This window comes from Limanda limanda, chromosome 5, assembly GCF_963576545.1.
Source record: "Limanda limanda chromosome 5, fLimLim1.1, whole genome shotgun sequence".
NCBI lineage: Eukaryota > Metazoa > Chordata > Actinopteri > Pleuronectiformes > Pleuronectidae > Limanda > Limanda limanda.
The window spans coordinates 3,779,653-3,802,922 of record NC_083640.1 but is presented as its reverse complement, the minus strand read 5'-3'; the positions used below and the strand labels follow the sequence as shown (position 1 = coordinate 3,802,922).

The following is a 23,270-nucleotide window of genomic DNA, read 5'->3' as shown; positions in this document are numbered from 1 at the left end:
GAAGCAATTAAACGGCGGCAAATGAATACATTTGAATTCATTTGGGGAAAAGTCACAGTTGCCCTCTCGGAAACTGGAAGAGATCACACCACCGGTCGTACAGGAGCTTCAGAGTGAGGAGTGAGGAGGAGGAGGAGGAGGAGGAGGAGGAGGAGGAGGAGGAGGAGGAGGAGGAGGAGGAGGAGGAGGAAGAGGAGGAGGGGGAGGAAGAGGAGCAGCGATAATGAGAGAGAGTGGACGAGCGGTGAGAAGTCACTTGTTAGTGTTTCGTCAGGTCAGCGCTTTGCTGTGGCTCAGGATTATAATAGTGTTATAATATATCTAAAAAATATGAAACAGGAAGTCGCGCTGCATTTCTCCTCTGCTCCTTCTTTTGTTATCAAGAATACATCAAAGAGTTTTCCTCAGGCGTTCTTTGTTCCCGTGGTTACAACTTTCTTCTCTTTCAGTTTCAGTAATGTAATTTATGCTTTTATTACAACTAAGGGACCTTTCACATCGACCTCTCCTGGTCCAGGGTCCAGCTTGTTTGCACTTTTTCGTATAGTTCAGACTTTCAGACCAATCACAGGAAGTCGAGACATCATTAAACAGTAGAAGAAGAAACAAGCGGAGGAAGCAGCAGCAGCTCTTCACCTCGGGGCGAGATGATGTTTGAATGATGAGGATGTTAGTTTGGTGCATTTGAAGTAGTGTTGAGTACCTGAGGTTCAGGTGATGCTGATAATAGTACTACCGTGATGATGTCACCATGGCAACAGAATGAACAGCTTTCATTCATTTTCTCAAACTAATGATTTCCGTTTAGGACAGAAAACTCAAGAGTTCTAGATATTTTCAACTTCCAGGTGTTAATTATTTTCGCAGGATGTTAAACCTCCTCCTCCTCCTCCTCCTCCTCCTCCTCCTCCTCCTCCTCCTCCTCCTCCTCCTCCTCCTCCTCCTCCTCCTCCTCCTCCTCCTCCTCCTCCTCCTCCTGTCACATTGTCCTAATGTCCAGAGACCCTCAGAGAAAAGGTCGAGTGGGAACGGTTTGAAAGAGCAGAACGAGGTGAGCTGCCCTGTAATTGAAAACCTAACCTGTCCCTCTGCAGCACTGCGTCCTGGTTGACAGTGTTTACTGGTCTCTGAGCCCCCCCCCCCCCCTTACCTGAACTAGGTTCCTGTTCGATTGTTGAGGTGAAACGTTATAAATTAACAAAACTGAAGGAATAAGTTAACACTTGCGTCACTGAGTCATTATAAACATGGAAAACAACCAAAAGTGAAGCCAAAACATCTTAATAGCCCCCTGGTGGCTGCCTGCAGTATTGATCCTAATCTCCAACCCCTCCGCGTTAATTCATAGGACATGAACCAAGCTAAAATGTCAAAATTCATGTTTCTTTTCACACTGTTTCTTATAAGTTTGGTTTTAATGAGTTATCTGATGGTTTAGAAATGGAACAAACCATCGTGACTGACTCGTGATTGGTCACAAGCTCAACTTTCATATTCTTAATATTTTAACTCCTTTTTGGACGATGGGAGGATGTAGGAGCTCATGAACCCTAATGCTAACGTGTTCACGTGACCGCGATGTTCATGTGAGCCTTTCAAGCAGCTCTGTCAGGCTCCATTTATGTTTATGTCACATTTTAAACTATTCAAAAGTTGTTTTCATGAATTATTTCCCAAAGTGACTTGTAATCTGTGAATAGAAGTTGGACATTCAGTTTTTAAAGGTTGTTCCGATGTGTCAGGTGATGCCGAACACTGCTGTTAATTTGCAGCGCTGCAGAAACTGTGTCGGCTCACATTGATTTGTGGTCAAAGCGCCCGGCTCTGCTTGTTTCCCGGCTCCCGTTCTGAAACCTGACCCAGTTCCCGGCTGTTGTTAGAAGACGAAACACACGTACGCAGCCGCTCGGCGTGAGCAGGTTGATCGGCTGTAAACAGAAAGCTGTGTTGACACCCCCGCCCCCCCCCCCCCCGGTTTCCCCTGGTGAAAGAAGCTCGAGTGCTTTCTGCAGCCGCGTGAAGCAGCAAAGCTTCTTGGCCCCGGTGAGCCATCACGGTCCCAGATTGAATTTGCCTCGGTAATAGCTTTAGTTTCTATCGGCTCCGAGCCCAATTTCAGCCCAATTACCTTGTTCTTGCCTGTCAGACCCGAGCGTAGAGAGTCCAACTAGTGAAACTGACACCTCCACAGAACTGAGCCCGGCTAATGCTCCACTCTGGACTTTGGTCCTCGATTGGAGCTTAATTGAATCTTTTACCAGTGTAGGGGCCACAGAGCCCCCCCCTCTCCCGTCCTGTATTTATCTATTTATTGTTCCAAAGAGAATTGACTCTGAAATGTCGCCTGTGTTTTTTCTATATATTTTATTTCTATTAACTCAGAGACGCCTTCCAGTGTGACCACAGTGTCCTGGTGTGGAGGTTAAAGCTGCACTTCTCATCACTGAACTCACACACACACACACACACACACACACACACACACACACAGCCACACACACACACACACACACACACACACACACACACACACACACACATACAGTACAGTATAATGAAAGAGAAGGTCACAAACAATATCCCTGTTAGTGGTTCTCAGAGGAAATTAAATCATAAATCAAATCAATTGATTTATATAGTGAATTAACTGAAGGGTTGATACGGGTCAAATGTTTCAGTCACATTTGAATTCCTGTGAAAATTAAAAAATGTCACAAACCCTTTTCACAGCTTTGGTGACAAAACTGTTCATTGATAAATCAGATTCAATAAAATGTTTGAATCCATTGAGGGGATTTTAGAGCTTTTATGTTGGTCTTATATTTTTCAGCAAAATGAAATCAACAGACCTTGAGCTTAAAATTCAAGTAGATGAACTTGAGAGTAATAAACAATCTGGCAAATGAAAAATCAGCTGAGTTTACAGCTGAAATAAATAGCTGATAATTCATTTTCTGTTTAATTGATCCTGTAAGTGATGAATCCTGAAGTCCCAGATTCTTAAATGTGAGGATCAGCTGTTCTTCTGAAACAAATTGTGCTTGAGATAAAATAAGGAATTTGAAGAAGTCCCCCTGGAATCTGGGACATTTTCATGAGGAATATGTTTTGACACTCAAATAATGTTGTTTATTAACATATAACAGTGAGTTATTCATAAGAACTTCTCGTGAAAACAAAGTTTGTACATTCTTGGTCCCTGACATAAAGAATTTACATACATTCAATACAGTTGATTAGATTTAGTCCATATTTTATTGATATTTCTTTCACTTCAATATTCACATTATTCAAGAAAACCCCTCGAGATTAACAAAGTCTAATCTTATTATTCAGATTGTCTTGGATTCAAACCGACAACCTCACCAGCCACACCCCCACTAGCAGCCTCTACTCTCTGTTAAAGTTATGGATCTATTTTTTCTCGATGAAACTGGAGACGCGTGCTGAGGCGCTTCAGTCCTAAATCACATCTGGCCCGGACGTCTTCCTCCAGGTGGGCGAATGAAATCAGCCCTCGACTCCTCGGACGTTTTAATCAACGAGTCCTGCAGGTGTGGGGTCTCAGCGGGGGGGGGGGCCATCTCGGTAGGAGAACGGGAGGTGAATTACAACAGCCGCTGCATCGCTCCCCCGGCGCTGAGGCGTCAGAGCAGCGTGAGAGGTCAGAGGTCAAGCATCAGCTGGTCCAGATCTCACGGGGGAATCCACGTTCCCTCGCCACGGACTCCGTCTGTGCAGCGACCTCCGGGTCAAACCCATTCGGCCCACTGTGCGTTCAGGAGGTAAACAGGAAGAGGATCTGGAATTGGGTTCAGCCCCCCCGACCCTCCTGGCAGACCTGCGCCGAAATGGACTCGCCGGCCAAACCCGTCCGACCTGCAGCCACTTATAGAGTTAGCTGCTGCGCTAATTTTACACGCCTCTGTTAAGAAACTCACACGGCCATAACAGGAAACTCCTTCCTGATGGCCCCCCCCCCCTCGACCTCTATACCTAATTTAAACCGAAGCAATCAACGTCTTTCATCACGTTACGTTCTTGTTTTACAAATATCCAAATATACACAAGTAATTAATATGAACACAACCACACACACACACACACAGGCAGGGATTCAGTGTAACACACAGTCATACAAAATTTAAAATTCACGTATTTTTCATATAATTGTTTTTGTTAGAGACGTGTATCTTAAATTTAAACGTAAAACAAAAGGCCTTAGAGACTCATAATGAATCTCTTTGTTATAATTGTTTTTATTGATTGATTTCATTGATTGATTATTGATTTCAAATAGGTTGAATAATACTCTCGATGTTCGTAGAAAGGTTTCGAGTGCTGCGGGTTTTTGAATTATAGATGCTATACCTTTGTGGTTTGGGCGGCTGTGGCTCGGGGGGTAGAGAGGGTTGTCCACCAGAAGGTCGGTGGTTCGAGTCCCGGCTGCTCCAGTGTCCTTGAGCCAGAGCCTGAACCTCAGATCCTGAGCAGAGTGTGATGAGTGCAGCTCAGAGTCGAGCTGTGTGGATGTAACTCGTAGTGTAAAGTGCTCCTGAGTGCTCGTTAAGTCCAGAGAAGCTCTTTGTAGACTCAGTCCATTCAGCGTCCAGTGTTTGTTCTTTCTCCTGTAATTGAAGAGCTGTTACAGTTTCTTCTGCTTTTCTCTTTTTCAACTCGTGTGGCCTCTGCTTGAAAAGATCTTCGATTAAATCTAATATCAGCCACTGTCCTGATGGAGAGAATCACTGATTAGCCTCGAGTTCCACTGTTCTGCTCCAAAATTTTCCATTTATTCATTTTGCTTTGAACCTCGTCTCCCTCACAAGACGATTTAGTTGGCGAGACATCAGATAACAGAGGGACTGTCGGTCACATTTATGGATTCTCTGGGTGTTGTAATGGAAGTTCAGGAAAGGCCACGGGGGCAGATGTCTGCAAACAGAGAGCGGGACGAACTCCCTCTGTCCTGGGAACTGCTCTTTGCCGTCAGATCTCATTACTTTACATTTACATTACATTTCATTTAGTTGACGCTTTTATCTAAAGCGAATTACAATAAGTACATTCAACCCCGAGGGTACAAACCAAGAAAAACAAGAATCTAGAAAGTACAATTTCTTCAAAAATAAAGCAAAACTACAAAGTGCTATAAGTAAGTGACATTTAAGTGCTACTATATTGTTAGTTTCAAGAATTGTTAGTATTTATTTTATTTTTTTATTTTATGTAAGGTATAGTTGGAAGAGGTATTTTTTTATTACCTGAGCGATGGTTCTGATCCTGGGACGCTGTAAACGCCACTCTGATCGAGTTCTGCTGTGAATCGCACCTTTTCCTGGATTATAAATTCCTTTTGTTCATAATAGAGACTCAGAAAGAAACCCAGAGTGTGTACTTTACTTTCTGTATCTTCACTTTTAGATGTGACTCAATCTGAGCTGTGGTTGTGAGTCCTTGTTTAAATCCATCGAGTTCGACAGCTGAGGCTCCTCTGGGATTTCACTTCCCTCGAGGTGAAACACTTTCAATCCAAGCAGGAGGGAATCTGCATCTCTCCATCCTGTTTCCATCTTGTCTCTGACACCTTTTTAAATTGTGTTGGTTTGCCCTGGTTGTGTGTGTGTGTGTGTGTGTGTGTGTGTGTGTGTGTGTGTGTGTGTGTTCCTGACACTGCTGACCTTGGTTCCCATCAGGTTGTATTTGACTAAAGGCTTTGAGCTGTGTCTGTATTCTGCAGCAGTTTCAGAGTAATCAGCCTGTTTGTGTTTCACTTACATTGTTTAAACATTATCAGTGAACATCTGCACTGATTTGTTGACCCTGTTCCTTCTGTTCCCTCTGATTATAAATGATACCTGCTCACGGTTATTATCCAGTCGTCATTTCACTTTCAGGACCAGACACATTTGTTTAGAACTCAAATAAAACATCTGTTCAAATGGTGGAAAAAATACTTTCATAACTGAAAGAAAAACGATAAGCAGGGTTCTTAATTAGCTTAGCTTAGCACCAATCCTGGCAGAGAAAACACTTTCTGCTCATTTAATTAGTTCCTGGTTGTTTTGGAAGCTCGGTGTTTCAGCGGTTCTCTGGACGACTTCCTGGAAACATAACTCAGCTGTTGTGTAAACAGACATGAGCGTTTTATAAATCTTCATAAATCTTTGGTAACGAGAGACGTTTAAAGTTTATAACTATATCATTTTGATTATTCACTTGATTCGGGAACAGACTCAGATTTAAAGAGGTCAATTTTGTATTTGTTGTATCTGTTGTTGATTGATTGATTGATTGATTATTTATTTAAGCCTCGGAAAAAACATTGAGGAATAAGACCCTCATTTACAATGGTGCCGAGGGTACAATGAAGAGTTAATACATTGAAAGAAAAAATAAATAAATAAGAATTAAATAAATATGCATATATATATATATACAGTAATACAAGGGAAAAGGTAATAAACAATCATTTTTGACGATTCAATACTATGGTTAAGTCAACTAACAGTTACAGTTGTGACTTTCTTCTTGTGCTCTGTTCCTCAGATTGTGTGTCAGTGTTTAATCTCACAGCTTGAACCCAAAGTCCTCTCGATAAAACATCCGCCTTCCAGCTCAGCTCCAGCGTTATTGTTGCGTGCACAAATTGCCTGTGACATGTTTTCCCTTTGTTGAAACTCGTTACACATCTGGCCACCGCTGCGCAGAGACGCTGAGCCACAAACACACGATTAAACCCACTTTGACCGACACGTAAATGGCTTTAAACCACATTACGGGGAACATATCAACTCACAGGTTCTCTGCAGGAAGCCGTTCCCCTCAGTTGGCTGCGCTCGCTAATTAGATTCTCGTGCGGTGATGGCGTTCCCCTTTTCTGTCTGTGTCTGTAGCTACGCCCACCTTTCACTGCATGACTCTGTTATCTGCTCTGATTCGATTAGGACGAGGAATCATAAACAGGAAGATTACGAACGGTTCTCAATCTTCAGATTTTCACTTCAAAGTTTTGAGCAGCAACAACATTTTTTACACAAAGATGCATTTCTTGCTTTAACCTCGACTTCCCATGCCTCCTATTCTTGTCACATTAGAACCAGTCTGATCTGATCTTGTTTCTTGTCACCATATTTGCAGATCTCATCACTTACTAAGAACTAATTGAGCTTTGGTTGACAGCTACACTGGCTCCTGACTGACAGAGAACTGCTCCACTTCCCAGTTTGTGACGTGTGATTCCCGCTTGGGGGATTTTCTAACAGTCTTTTCTCAGGCGAGGATCTGAGGCTGCGTTTGACACGCTACAGTCAACAAACATAATTAGGAGTGTGACTTGAAACCTCAAACAAACCTCCTGCGAGACATGTGGTTTTTTTAATTAATGAAACAGATGAAACCGCGTTGGAAGAAAACCGCTGTTGAATATGAGTCTGAAATGTTACAGTCACTCTCTGTAGAGTTGTTTTTTTAACGATTGAATTGCTTCTTTGTTATTGTGAATGTTTATATATTGTTTCTTGCTGATGAACGAGAGACAATCCTGGTGCAGTTGTCTTCAGAATATTAATCCAAGTGTCCATCTATTGGAGCTGGTATTGGATGATATGATACAAACCTATAGAAGTTGTAGTCTATAGAATGTAAAGCTGGAACACAGGGTGAAGGAGCTTCTCTGAAATCAATCCACTGTATTCGGCTCCTGGCTGCAAATCCAGATATTCTGTGATTCCTCCCGCTGTATATCGTCTTCGTGCTGAAGTAGGAGTTGTTCCCTGAGGCGGAAGTTTCCCGTCCATAAAGACGTCTGTTTTTTACTTTCCATCTCCAAAGAAGCAAAGTCTCTCCACGTGTGTGACACTCGCCTCCGGCCATGAGGTGTCCACTCCCCGAGCTCAGCTGTATATCTCCGTCACGAGAGGGTTATTAATCATCCGGTTAAATCAGATCTATGGACTGTAAGATGATATATCTGAGTATATGCAGGCACCGGGGTATTGATTTAACTCTGGCTGTAAGCTAGCCATAAGACACTGTCAGCTCAGCGTTATGAGCTATCGACAAATATCCGGTGGTGCAGTATGCAGCCGGGTGGCAAAGGTGATCTCACGCCTTCCTGCCTCTGTCTTCAGCCTCAGCTCATCGTCTCGTTGGCCGCGGCGCTCGAGGCTCTTCATCAACGCCGGAGCAGTTTCACCCGCAGCAAATAAACCTGCTGTGTTTTACAAGCGTACGTTTAGAGGCGGGTGAGAGTTCAAAGTGTGAAATGATTTTTTCTCAGAGTCGAGCTCCCGTTTTCTCAGCTCGTGCAGTGAAGAGAGCGTGAAATACAAAACGCTGCGATGGAAACGATTCCTCTGGATATGATTCAAACACTGTGAAGTCAAGTCATCTGTCTGTTTGTCGTTATCACGTATTAATCTGTGTTTACTGCTCCAGTTGGAAGCCTTGGTCTTTAACCTCCATCCAAGCGTGCATCATAAAGTCACTTTGGAAAGTGAAACATCAGAAGGAAATCATTTTGTAGATCAACATTTTGAATATTTAACCCAACTAGTTACCACAGCATGAGATGAATCTCCAGGATTATGAGAAAACTACATTTTTCTTATTCAACACTTGAGAGTAATAAACAATCTGGCAAATGAAACATCAGCTGAGTTTACTGCTGAAATAAATAGCTGATTAAATAATTTAATTGATCCTGTAAGTTATGAATCCTGAATATGTACAAGTCCCAGATTCTTAAATATGAGGATCATCTGTTCTTATGAAACAAATTGTTCTTTGGATCAAATTAGGAATTTGAAGAGGTCCCACTGGAATCTGGGACATTTAGATGAGGAATATGTTTTGACACTCAAATAATGTTGTTTATTAACATATAACAGTGATTTAGTCATAAGAACTTATCGTGAAAACAAAGTTTGTACATTCTTGGTCCCTGACATAAAGAATTTACATACATTCAATACAGTTCATTAGATTTAGTCCTTATTTTATGGCTGTTTCTTTCACTTCAATAGTCACATTATTCAAGAAAACCCCTCGAGATTACCAAAGTCTCATTATTCAGACTGTCTTGGATTCAAACCGACAACCTCACCAGCCACACCCCCACTAGCAGCTGAGGTTTCGTCTCCAGTTTGAAGCCTCGGTCTTTACCTCCATCCAAGCGTGCATCAACAAGTCACTTTGGAAAGTGAAACATCAGAAGGAAATCATTTTGTAGATCAAAATTTGGAATATTTAACCCAACTAGTAACCACAGCATGAGATGAATCTCCAGGATTATAAGAAAACTTCATCTTTGCTTATTCAACACTTTATTCCTCCGAAAAGAACACGAGGTGAAAATTTAATCTGCTGTTACGAGTATGAAGATGATGAAGTTAGGAAACCGTGTGTGAGAGTGAATCATCAGTTTGTCTAACGTCTCGTGTCTGTTGTGATTTTTTTTTTTACAGAACAACACATCCTGGAGTCCACAATCCTGTCTGGAGTGCACCTGCTTCGGGGACGTGTCCATCTGCAAACCCCCCCACTGCCCCAACCCCCAGTGTGACTTCCAGAAGGTGAGTCAGAGCGGGTTCAGTTGGAAAACCCTTGTGTTGGTGGCAAGAAACAGACGATTTGGAATAAGGTCACAATCACCTGCATTTGCTTCCCTATAAATTAGTCAGAAACCTGAACCTAGCGTAGCTTAGCAGCAGGGCGAAAATCAATAACGTAATATCTTAACATGTGATATACTCATCATTTAATCTGTAGAAAGTACTAGCATACAGACTTGAGTGGTTTTGATCTTCTTACCTAAAGCTTGGGGAAAAATCTTATCAAACAGTATGATTTTATCTATTCACTTTGGGAGTAGAACATTTATGGGGACAGGGATAAGTTTGAATTTCTCGCATTGGAGTGAACAATTGTTCTGATGTTTGTTGACCACGCTACTGTTCGTATAGATGGAGCTTGTATTTGCTTTAAATTGCCATTTCATAATAAAAACTTACGTATATTCCTCCAAAGCTTTTTAGAACTTCTCTCAGAGCCAAACCTCCGACAGACTGAAAGCTTAGAGTTCAGCTCCGCTCATGTTTTGTCTGGTGAAGGATTCAGACGCTTTCAGGATCTGAATGTTCCGATCCTTGTTTTTGTGATATTTGAATCTCTCTCTCTCTTCTCTTCAAGGGCTCATTCAATCACTCGTCTTTGTGATTTGGCCTTACCCAAAAAAAGAAAACAATCAATGAGCTGCCTACTGTGCCATCAGGTTTTGCCGATTGCACCTTTTAATTTAAGAAAGGAGAGTGTTAGTTCCAGACTCCCTCTTTCGGCCCATTTGAATTCACAGGGACACGTTTTCAGAACTTCTTTTCACTCCGTCTATCCGCCCGGTCCTCCTCGTACTTCTTCTTAAATGGGATTTAAAAGTGGAGCCTGCGGTGACGCCATCTAATCCAATCCCAACCCTGAGCCAAGGCAGCAATCAACGTCTAATGAATTCCACTCTGGTGTCTCGCAATCCATTGTTAATCAAAAATTAGTCCTTGTGTGCTCCCTCCTTTTATAAAAGCTCTTAAAGTGCGAGTCCCTGTCGTCTACACACGGAGATAAAACTCTATCAGGGTCTTTATCATTTGTCCGGCCCGGATTCGAAAGGCTCTCTTTTGAAATCCGCTGCTGTTATCTACAAGCTTCCTCTACCCTGTTCTCCCTCATCTACCTCCACTCGTCAGCTTGTCTTTAATCCACCTGAAGGTTTCACAGAAGTGTCTGTGACAAGCTGCACTCTGGGCTAATCGTCTAGTGTCAAGAAATAAAGAGCAAGGCTTTAATGACGATTCTTTAAATATGTCCATTATCTCCGGGATTAATGGGTTTGTCTGTGAAATATAAAAAACAACTGAAAACTGCAGAGAGCGAGAATTGACGTCTTTAAACTGCTGATTCTGTTTGACAGTCAAAAATCACTTATGACTCCAGACAATCCTTAAATTCCACTAATTGCTTTATTCTCTTACTGTTCAGGTTCCTGAGTCTAAAGAAGCAAACGTCTTCTACGTGTTGATTTATATATATTTGCCTTTTCAATATCATAGTTTACATTTTGCAGTGATAATCTGCAATTGATTATTTAAGACATTAGTTGTTCCAAACCAGAAATGGCTCCTCAGGTATGAAATGTTGTGTTCCCATTTTTTGTGAATGTAAAAGTTCTGCAAAGTTAAAAAAGCCCAAAGTCTCTGGTATAAAGAATATGAGCAGAATGTTTCTCAAAACACAGGAGATTAACCTGAGAAATGAACAGCAAAAAACTATTAAAAAACAATGTCTGTCTATATTATATAACCGAAGTGATGGGTTATAGAACATATGAAACTCTGCTCCACAAATGAAAGGATGTTTATACCTCAGGTGTCTCTGTCCACAACACTGTTGGATTCTGATTCACTTTACTTTATGCACAGGCAGGAGAATCCAGGCTCGTGAATCCTCAGATTTACTGTTTGCACTTTCAGAAAAGCACCAGACACCAACTATTTTAATTGAGCTGCAGAGGCAACAGCGTTATTAAAAAAACCTGGAGCCGTCCCTGTGTAGCTGAGCAGCAAATCCAGTGATAAACAAACCACAGCCGGAATCATCTCTCTTTATTTGTTGCAGTCAAATCGGAAAATTGGATCAAATTCTTGTAGAGACACATTTTTGTGATTACGTCTGAGGCAGCGGAGGAACTGAAGTAAAGAGATCAAATGTTCAGAAACACACGAGAACACTTTGTCATCATTACTTATTGATATAGTGATTTGTCATTTCTGAGATGGATCATATTCTCAATTTGACAACATTGAAATAATATCTAACATACAATTTCAACACAAAAAAAAAATACTTTTCCAAGATCATCTTATCTGGTCGTTAAGCAGCTGAGGTTCTCGTTGTAGTTGAGTAAATTACTGATGATTGGAAAACAATCTTAGGCCAGTTGTGTTAATAAATATTTAATTTGTTGTGTGACCATTTAAGTTAATATCTTTAAGTTGGTCCAACACCACAGTGTATAAACTCTTCCTGTTTATCATATGAGCCGTGGCTGCCACAGCGTTCACTCCAGGTTGTTTCCCACTTTTCTTATTCATCCTCATCATCCTGCCGACGTGTCCTTTGTCTCCTGCTGCTGATTCGTTGTTTCTCTTATCAGTTCACACAAGACATTCCCAGCAGCTGATTGGAGGTTGTTTCTCGTCCGCCTCTCGTTCCTCTTCTTCATTTTCTTCTATTCAGAATCATTTTTATTCACAAATAAACATCCGAGCGGTTCCTCTGCTCTGCCTCTCGCCCTCTCCGCTCTCCCATCTGCTTCCTGACACATATTCCACCTCAATTAGGGCAAATAAGTGGCGTCTGTGTTGTAATATGTATTGTAATGCCTCCGCCTGCCCCCCCCCGCTCTGTATTCCACACGCTGGACTGATAGTTTTCATATTCTCGTTTCCATTCAGATGCTTGTATCACATGTCGGTCAATTTCCATAGAAATAAGACTGTAATCGTCAGGTTCTGTATTCATGCTGGTTGCAGGGAAACACATCCACTTTATTTTTATGCCCTGTGGGCCTTTGTGTGTGTATCTTGATCTTGCTCAGTGTGTATTTGTGCGTTTGTGTTTTCCATAGGGCGAGCTTTTGAGATTCCCTGCCAACAAGTGCTGTCCCGAGTGCGTGTCCTCGTCCCCGGGCTCCTGCCAGCACGACGGAATCCTCTATCAGGTGAGTGAATCTCTGCGTCTCCTGCAACCTTCACAATAAATTATTTAATGTTATCATGCACACAGATACATGCACTATATCTGGATCTATTTAAAAACACAGTTTATTACGGAAGCGTATTGCATTCACTTAAAAAAAAAGTGATCCTGTTTTTCGAACTTTTTTATTTTCTGTTTTTACGAGAAAAAAAATCCTGTTTTTCTGAGTTAAGTTTTCTCCGGAAAAGGCGTTCCCTTAATCCTGCCTGAAGCTCTCACACGCATGGAGGATGGTTGCTGCTGCATCAGCCTGACCCTGCAACAGACTAATGTAGCCGAGCGTTTTGTTCTCTTATCCTGTAAGGAGGCCTCAGCCGAAAGAGGACACCAGAGATGGTTATTGAATCGGGACATCACACTCGTTTATTTTCCTTCACACTTTTCTCTATCGATAGAACCCCTTTCCGTTAGAACCCCTTTCAAAACAAGAGTCCCAACAAAAAACAGGATTTTATCTATCGATTTTTTTTTTTACCCAGAGCTTTTTTATTTTTTTTGCAATACGCTTCCGTAGGTTATGGCTCTGGATTATGTTTTTTTAATGACAGCCCGCAACAATATTTCAGATATTTTATTGGCATCAGTTTCTGTGCCTGTTTCATCAGGACGACGCCTCCAAGAAATTATTTTGTTCTACTTTGCTGTGCGAGCTGACATCCGTGCACCGAGCTCTGAACCTTGAGGCCTTTAGGATGAAGAGGACATGATGAACCAGAACCAGAATGACGACTGTAATGGCAACGCATCCTGCTGATTATTACATTTCCTCACTGAGTGGTCACACGTACCTGAAAGTATCATCGAAGCTTCGCCTCCCTTTCGATTCCAATCTGTGGCAGCGAGGTGGCAAATGGATTTGATTCGTGTGCAGTTAGAGTTTTGTGAAATAGACTCCAACTGTCCAGAGAGGAAGCCAAAATATCCTGGATACCAACGCTGCAATGTTGCATTATTGAAAACCTGGCTCAACCAATCACAGCCGGTCGCAGTTGTCATTAGTGTCGTTTTCTCCCATTTTAAATAATCAAAAACCAATAAAAATCAAATATATGTGACATTTCAGTTTGGTCCAAGTCCCATTCGCTTACATGGAGGAGGCGGGGTTTATGACCTGTCCAGCAAAAAGACTTGGCTTCACTTTTCGGGAATGTTATGTCTTCCGTCTACGAGCTATATTCATCTCTTTATTTATTAATTATGTGAATATGCTACTTGATTCTTGATAACTGAATAATATTTGGAGATAAATCCCAGGATTGATCACTTGTTACAATCCATTGTTCATGTTTTAAACACTGATCGACTCCCACTGTCCAGAGAGGAAGCCAAAATATCCTGGATACCAACGCTGCAATGATGCGTCAATGACACCACATGGAACCGGAGTTTATATTGAAAACCTGGCTCCACCAATCAATCTATTATTATCTATCTATATTATTATCTATTTTCACATTCCAGTTTGGTCCAAGTCCCATTCACTTACATGGAGGAGGCGGGGTTTATGACTTGTCCACTTGGCTTCACTTTTCAGGAGCTGTTATGTCCTCCGTCTACGAGCTATATTTATCTCTTTATTTATTAATTATTTGAATATGCTACTTGATTCTTGATGATTGAATAATATTTGGAGATAAATCCAGGATTGTTCACTTGTTTCAATCCATTGTTCACGTTTTAAACCCTGATTGAATCTGGTCCCTGCTCCTCTGAGGACCTGAGCCTCCTCCTCCCTCCCTCTCACACAAACACAATCCCCGTCTTGTTCCTCGTGGATCGAGGCTCCTCCCACTGGACGCTCTTTTCTGCCAATTGGACAAAACACATCCTGGAGAGAAGGGAGGATTGTTTTCTTTATCTCGGGTTTGGAGATTGCAGTGTGGTTGCTCTTCAGGCTGAAGTGGCTCTTCACACGGATCTGAACAAGGAGGGGATGGAGGTCTGAAGAGGAGTCGTTACTGCGTCTGAAGGAGTTGACGTGACACTGCTGCTCCTCTCCCAGCGCTGTGTGGAAGAATCATGTTTGTTTTCTCTTTTTGAAAACTCCCAAGGTCACAAAACACATTTTTCTTTTCGTCCCTTTCTCCTGAACATGATATCTCAAGAACAACAGTTATCACAGTATTTACATCATTTTAAATAACCTAATCCCACTGTAATCTGGGATAACTGTAGGATTTGTTCTCACTTCTCAAACTTTTTTTTATTTTGTGCACAGTTGAAAGAAGTAAACCCACAGATTGTATTTGAAAAACTGAAATATTAACCACATCAATCTTTTAGAAACGGCATCAAGATGTTGAAGTAAAACCCCAAAATAATGATGTATTTCACTGAGGTTTTAACGGAGGATTCAGAGCCTCAGACAATCCTCTCTCTGGTTTTGACTGAAGGCGAGAACATGCTGATGTCTCACTCAGACTGAAAGAACATCACCGATCTCACAGAGCAGATCCACAAGTGGATGTACAGGAGATATCTAACTTTAATTAACACCCCAGAGACGCCCGTGTGCGTGAATAGATCCCATCAATCCAGCTCTGTCGATCACAGCGAGAGCTCCTCGGGTTTTTACAACAATACACGAAGCCTGGAAGCATTTTCTCAACACTGAATAAAAACGGAATGAGAGAATTCCCCCGAGGGTCGACAACGAGCTCGAACCTCGAAACCCTCAAACCGGGCGAGACTCCATCGAGGTGGAATTAGTCGTCTCCACGTGTGACGTTCTTCTTCTCCTCTTCTCCTCTTCTCCTCGGTCTCTCTCTCTGACACATCCCGTCTTTTACCTCCTCCCTCTCTTCTGTCGTCTGTCACTCAGGATCAGTCTCACAAAGTTGTCGTGTCCACAGAGAGAGAAACCACTTTCCTCATCCGGCACTCCCTCTCCTCCCGTGGTTGTGTCTCTGTGTCTAACTCTCTCTCTCTCTCTCTCTCTCTCTCTCTCTCTCTGTCTCTCTCTCTCTCATCAGCATGACAGCCAGTGGAGTCCCTGGGCCTGTTTGCTGTGTCTTTGCTCCAGAGGAAGTGTATCGTGCAGCGCTCGCCCCTGCCCCCCCCTCAGCTGCCCAGAGGACGAGAGCCCGTTCACTCCGGATGGCGAGTGCTGTCCCAGGTGTGGCCGCGGTGGAGGTGAGGAATCAACCCGATCACAGTGATTTCAGATGCAGCTGTTGCAGAAAAACATTATTTAATTCAATTAACCAAATTAAATCACCTTCTCCTTTGCTGACCTCCAGGAATATTAATACAAATGTGTTCTAGATTGGACGTAAATCTGGATTTAATGTGTGAATTCAGTGCTTTTCAAACGTTCAACCCTTTAATCGCAGAGTCTTCCTTCCTCATCCAGGCATTTTACAGCTAACCTTGTCGGATTCAGAATTAACAAACTGTGGAAATGCAGCTGCTCGAAATGTAATGATTCTAAATGTTTTTGTTATTGTGACAACAAGTTAGGGGAACTTGTATATTTGCTAAATATTACACAAATACAGCACATCTCTACTTCCTGCAACTGTCCAGAAACGAAGCCAGAATATCTCAGTAACGAATCAGTTGCTCTTCCTTCTGGAAAATGTGTATATGGCTCATATGAGAATAAGAGATACTGGATCAGTGTAAAATGGATTCACTGTGTGCGATAAAACTGAAAGAAGAAGAGGAGCCGTACAGAATCTGAAGGAGAAAGCTTTATTGTCATTGCACAAAGAAGTACAATGAAATTAGTTGTGCAGGATCTGAAAAACGATCCATACACACACACACACACATCCCCTCACACACATCTGTCCACATTCATAAACCATAAATGATAGTCAAACAGATAAACCAGCAAAATAACAGCATCCTATCAGCTTCATGTACACGTAGAAGGTCCTGGACAGTGAACCTCTGCTTCACCACAGCAGTGAACCACTTCCTTTGTGTTGTGGAAACATGTAATTTATCATTTCTTCCCGAGCTGCTCCATGAACCCGTGCTTATTAAATTGGGTCCAGAGGTTGGACTCCGCTGCCCTCCAGGTGTAAACATCCACACTGAACTGCAATTAAAATGCTAATTTTCTCCAGTGCAGTTCTTCGCCAGGTGCCTTTAAAACGCTTTTAATACATTTGCGTGAGGGATGTTTTCAGGGTTGCACTGATAATTACTCCTGAAGTTACACATAATCTCAAGGTTTTCTCTTATAGCTGCAGGATATAAATCACAGCTCGTTGTGACTTCTCATCTCACCGAACGTTAAGTGTTGTGGGGAGTTTTCCAAAGTGCAAGCGATTCAGCAGAATCTCCTCGGGGCGGGGGGGGATCCTCGTGTGCTCGGACAACACTTTTGTTGTGTTGTCAGACAGGAAGTTGTCGTGCCAGACCCTGAGTTGTGTACACAGGAGCAGCTGCAGCGACTGATAGGTTCATCTCCACGGTGATGATGCCTTCAGGTTCTGTGATGCATCTCAGTGATTAGCAGCTAATTAGTGACTGTAAATCAATGTGTGTGGGAAAACTCTGTCGGCTCATTACCTGACACCCGCTCTCCCTGTTTACATGTTCTGTGTGTGTGTGTGTGTGTGTGTGTGTGTGTCTGTGTGTGTTCCAGACTCCTGCTACTGGCAGCAGGCTGACTACAGGGATGGGGAGCAGTGGGAGCCCAGCCTCTGTTCCAGATGTGTCTGCAGCAATGGGGTCGTCCAGTGTTCGGTGGCAGAGTGTCAGCAAGTGGCGTGCAAACCTGTAAGTGTCCAGAAATAACGCACACACACACGCACACACACACACACAACATAACACAATCCTGCTCTAAGCTTGTGAGCAGAAGTCTGTGTATTTAACCAGGATGAGAACGAGCCTGTTTTCTGTTCCACTGCTTCTCTCGGTTTGTGGCTTTCGTGCTAAATTACTCAGAGCAAAGTGCAGACCCATCTCTCGTGCACCGGAGCGTTATGTGTTATATTAAATGAAATGATGTATATCATAATAAATCCGTGGAGGGTCAGTGTGGCTCAGTCTCACAGCAGCAGGCGGAGACTGAGCCAGACTCTTCATTAGCTTCTCAGGAGAAGAAGCATTGGACAGAAAACCGATCGGATCAACGTCCTCCTGTTATCACACGAATCTCTTAATCCATATCAGTGACGGGGATTTGACCTTGACCTCCTCCTGCTGCAGCCATCGACCGCCTGGCTGTGGCAAGGCGTTTAAAAAAAAAGCCATTTTCATATTGAACCATTTCTTCCTTGTTTCAGTGCAAAACCACATGTGAGATGGAATTGACAGCTGCAGACCTTCACTCACTGAACAGTCCTGACACTTTCCTCTCTGGATCTCTGGATCTCCTAACTCGTACATTTTATGATTGGGGCATTAATTATTATTATTATTATACACACCTTCTTCATCCTTTTCTGAAGCATCACGTTTGTACAAACTCATCCTGTGAACAAATATAATAGAACAAAAATGGTGCTTAACATTAAAAACAACATATAAACTTCCTACTGTTATAGATTAGATAGATTATCATGTAAAGATCCTTTGAGACACTAGAGGGTGAATGTGGAGGTGAAGATATCAGTGTTTTCCTCGGAGGTGTTTGCTGGACACTGGAATCAGAACAATAACAAACCTAGTTTCTCTAATAACAGATTTCTCCAGGTTTTCAAACATTAAATATTGTATTTGTTTCACTTCCCTGAACCGGTTAAATAAACGTGAGATATTTGAACTGCAGCGATTCCTGTGTCTACACACTCTGAGCTCGACCTCGGAGCTGGAGACTCGGAGATGAGACTCATATCGATCTGATCTGAGTCCTGGTGAGATTGTTTTGGCCCAAAAAATGTCAGAATATCTAACAACACAACTCATATCTCCAGTTGTGTGTTTCATCGAATAACGTTTCACCTCAGAACAGATGAGTGGATTTGTTATTTGTATTTATTGTTGTGGGTCAATTCCTTCTTCTGCTCCTCCCTCAGCACGAGAACCTGGTGATTCAGCCGGGACGGTGTTGTCCTCAGTGTGTGTCCAACCCCTGTCTGTCTGCTGGGAAGCAGCACCAGGTCGGTAACGTGTGTGTGTGTGTGTGTGTGTGTGTGTGTGTGTGTGTGTGTGTGTGTGTGTGTGTGTGTGTGTGTGAGAGTGTGTCTGTGTGTTACATAGACTGTAGGAAAAGATGGATGTCATGACGCCTCCCAAAAGTGCAGTGAGAAGTGAAGCCAAAATGTCTTGATCGCCCCCCGGTGGCTGGCTGCAGTATATGTTAAGCCCCTCCTCCTCCTTGTCAGCTGACCGGACACGGACCAAACTAAAACATCAACGTTAAATAAAGTTTGCTTTAAATTTTATAATATTAAAACGTGTTGAAACGTCACGATTGACAGGTGAGACTGACTTGTGATTGGTTGAGTGTGTTTATCGGCGTGACCCTCGATACTGTGGCTCCTCCCCTGAGTGCCACTGTGCAGACTGTTGATCCATGTGACCTCTTTGGCACAAAATGGCCGAGTTCGTATATGGATTATATTCAGATTTGGAGGACGTGGAGTCGCCATCTTGATGCACCAGTCTCCGGTGTGTTACCGAGTTTGTGTGTGTGTGATTATTTTCATTTTGTGTAAACGATGCTGACGACAGCAGCTCTTAAAGTTAACAAATTGTCACTTGACACACGTTAAACAAAACATTGTGTTTTTGATTAAAAAATGTTCCTCCTCTCCTCCTCTCTCCTCCTCTCTCCTCCTCTCTCCTCCTCTCTCCTCCTCTCTTCTCTTCTCCTCCTCTTCTCTTTTCCTCTTTTCCTCTTCTCCTCTCCTCCTCTCCTCCTCTTCTCCTCTCCTCCTCTCCTCCTCTTCTCCTCTCCTCTCCTCCTCTTCTCCTCTCCTCCTCTCCTCCTCTTCTCCTCTCCTCCTCTCCTCCTCTCCTCCTCTTCTCCTCTCCTCTCCTCCTCTCCTCCTCTTCTCCTCTCCTCTCCTCCTCTTCTCCTCTCCTCCTCTCCTCCTCTCCTCCTCTCCTGCTCTCCTCCTCTTCTCCTCTCCTCCTCTCCTCCTCTCCTCCTCTCCTCCTCTCCTCCTCTCCTCCTCTTCTCCTCTCCTCCTCTCTTCTCTTCTCCTCCCCTCATCTCCTCCTCTCTAATCTCAGTTGGCATCACCTCGTCTGCCCTGCCTTTGCGTTCTCTTGCTGTGTTGCAGTGCACACTCACACACTCACACACTCACACACTCACACACTCACACACTCACACACTCACACACTCACACACTCACACACTCACACACACACACACACACACACACACACACACACACACACTCGCTCGCTCATTCATGTTTGCCTCGTCATGACATCAGATGTGTGTGTTCTCCGTCAGGATGTCAGGAAGTTCCGGGGACGTCTCACTTTGTGATTTATTACAGAGAATGAATCATGATGTCTTGCTTCCATGTACACAACCTTCCTGCGCACACATCCCACACACGCACACACACAAACAGTTGTGTGTTACAGTATGTGTGTATTTGGTGTAAATGGAAGTAATGACCAAAATTGGTCAGAAATTTGAAATGCAAAGCAAATGTCGTTCATTTGTGCAGATCATTTGTTTATAAAAAAACACTTTAGTCAAACACTTGACTGGGCTGTAATTTCTTATGTCAACTGTCTGATTTTATGGACAATTATTGCATTTATTAAATTATTTAATATTAAATTAACTGCTGCTTTCATATGATTGAATCCCGTCAGCACTCGGGTCACTCAGGTAACTGTTGATTTGATTTGTAGGTTAAGACTTCAGGTTTAAACTGAGCTCAATTAGTTTTGAAGAAATCAACTTCTGGAATAAATATGTTTGGGCGATGAAACAATATTTCACATATATCACAATATATTTTTTATCAGTAGCAATATAAATATAGCATTATAAAGAAGAGGCTTAAATAAATGTTTCATCTGTGTGTCTGTTTGTGTGTCTCTTGGTGTGTTTGTTTGTGTGTGTGCGTGTGTGTGTGTGTTTGTTTGTGTTTGTTTGTGTGTTTGTGTGTGTGTGTGTCCAGAGGTCAGTTCTTCACGCTCTGATGTTTGTCTGGAACTTCAGGAGCATTAAGTTGACATCTGATAGCTGCTATTTGCCCCCGGACAAAGTGTTTGTGTGTGTGTTCGTTTGTGTGTGTGTGTGTGTGTTTGTGTGTGTGTGTGTGTGTGTGTTTGTGTCTGTGTCCGTGTGTGTCTGCGCGCCCATGTGTATTTGTATGCTGTTCACGCTGCCTGCTCTGAATCCCCACATAAAAGAGGAGACACTCAATGGATTCAAATGAGCTTTGAGTTTTCTTGCTCAGAGGCGTGTGTCGGGTCTGTGTGTGTGCGTGTGTGTGTGTGTGTGTGTGTGTGTGTAGTTAGAAGATGTGTGACTAAATGTGTGTCTGTGTGAATCCTGACAGGACGGCGAGCAGTGGCAGAAGAACGCCTGCACAACTTGTGTGTGCGACCGGGGTCAGTCTCGATGCCACACACAAACCTGTCGGCCGATCAGCTGTGACAAGGTGCGTCCCCCCCCCCTCCCTCACACACACACACACACACACACACACACACACACACACACACACACACACACACACACACACACACACACACACGAAGCACCCAGAGGAGTTCAGACCTTCTAAATCCCACAAAGAGGAAACACTAGGTTTTGTGGAAACGCTTTACCGGCTGCCTGCTGTTTCGGTGAAGCCTATAAAATATTTTTTTTTGCTCTTTCATTCCAAGTTTTCATATCTTTTTTCTTTAAACTTTGACTAAAACTCAAAGCAAAAAATCTCAGCCGAGGATGTTGTAACGGCCCATTTCCTCCCCTGATGACAGCAGATAATAAAACAAGAGGAACCCAGTTTTCGGAAACCTCAAACCACAGCTCTGAAATGAGAACAGCGAGTTAATAAGCATCAGCTCGGTTCTGTGGATAAACGCCGGTAACGACTTGATGACGCACGGCGGCCGCAGCTTTCCGTGGATTCGTGTTTACCGACGTGAAGCTGTCGAGTCCTGAGCTGCGGAGGAGGAGGAGTTCACATCTGCAGCGTCAGCGAATTCACGCCTCTCAGCTCTTTGAGATAAAGTCGTCAGAAGTGTCTGATGCTCCAAACTGCTTCGTGTGTTTTCATTTAATGATGCAACGCTCACATCTACCCCCCCCTTCTTATATCTCTCTGCTGGAAACACAAATTCACACGTTTCACTGATTTGCTTCTGTCTTGTCTCAGGTCTCAGGCTGTTTTCCTTGAGAAACTCACGTCCACTTCTCTCCTCAGGGTCAAACCAAAGTGAAGCGAGCCGGTCAGTGCTGCGACGAATGCGCCGCCGCCAAGGAGAGCTGCCTGTACGAGGGCGTGGTGCGTTACCACGACGACACGTGGAACGAGAAGGGCTGCGACTTCTGCAGCTGCAACCGGGGTCAGGTGATCTGCCGGGGCGCCGAGTGCGGCCGCGTGGAATGTCCTCAGGTGAGACCGAAAGACGAGAGGAGCAGCGAGCGTCCGTGAGCGTTTAAAGAGAAACAGACGTATTTGTTCTGTTAGAAGTTCAGAGCTCCAGTGAACAGCAGGTGGTCTTCAGAGCAGCAGGTGGTCTTCAGAGCAGCAGGTGGTCTTCAGAGCAGCAGGTCTCATCTGGTTTATTTCAGTGAGTTCTCAGCGGGCGTCCTGATGGAGAGGCCCAGGCCAGAAAGACACAAGGTCATCTGGTAGAAAGGTTCTGTATCAGTGGAAGTGATCACATGGGAAAAGAACAGCTCATCAATCCACAACTACTTCCTCCTTATACCAACTCTATCGCTCTTTAATCAACTTCAACTTCCTCCTTTGCTTCCGTAAAAAAACACAAAGGTCTATTAGTGTATTATTTTGATGCCAACGTTTCACTGTTTCCAGTCTGAACCCACTGATCTGCCCAGTCTGACCAGTTCCATCCATCTAACCAGCAGTTCAGTGCAAGTTCACACAGAAACGTACAGAGAGACATCGACAGTCAGAAGTTAATGTTTAATTCGAATTTAGTCCAGTTACGAATGTTCCCGAAATTTTCATGTTTCCAGAGTGGGACTGGAAAAATCTCCCGTTTTGTTTCTTTATCGGTAAAAAGGAAAACACCTGAAAAAGAAATTCTTAATATCAACAAAGTCATTATTTTATTCAAATGTATTTCACTTTGATTTCTACAAGTCTCTAGCTTTAATCTTTAGCTCAACGTCAGCTAGATGCTTCGCTGACATTCTCTCTGTCTTCAAACTGCTTCAGACGTATGAACGGATCTTTTTCCTGCTTTGCCTTTTCTCCTCTGGTTCTCAAAAAATTCGAAATGCACCGTGTCAGAACCCAGAAATCCCATTTCCCAGCCTTCAGACAGCGCCACTAGGATGTTAATGGAAGATGTCACTGTCTTCATTGGTGTTAAGGAGGAAATGC

At 43.1% G+C, this 23,270-nt stretch overlaps 1 protein-coding gene across 1 annotated transcript in view; it reads left to right on the top strand.

Annotated features, from left to right (window-relative positions):
• The window catches only part of fras1 (Fraser extracellular matrix complex subunit 1), a 173,298-nt gene that overhangs the window by 492 nt on the left and 149,536 nt on the right, over positions 1–23,270 (top strand). Inside the window, 8 exon segments of the mRNA XM_061071022.1 lie at positions 3,497–3,785; positions 9,468–9,575; positions 12,680–12,772; positions 15,783–15,942; positions 17,408–17,541; positions 18,786–18,869; positions 21,246–21,347; positions 22,119–22,310. Of these exon segments, the coding sequence (XP_060927005.1) occupies positions 3,497–3,785; positions 9,468–9,575; positions 12,680–12,772; positions 15,783–15,942; positions 17,408–17,541; positions 18,786–18,869; positions 21,246–21,347; positions 22,119–22,310 (1,162 nt within the window).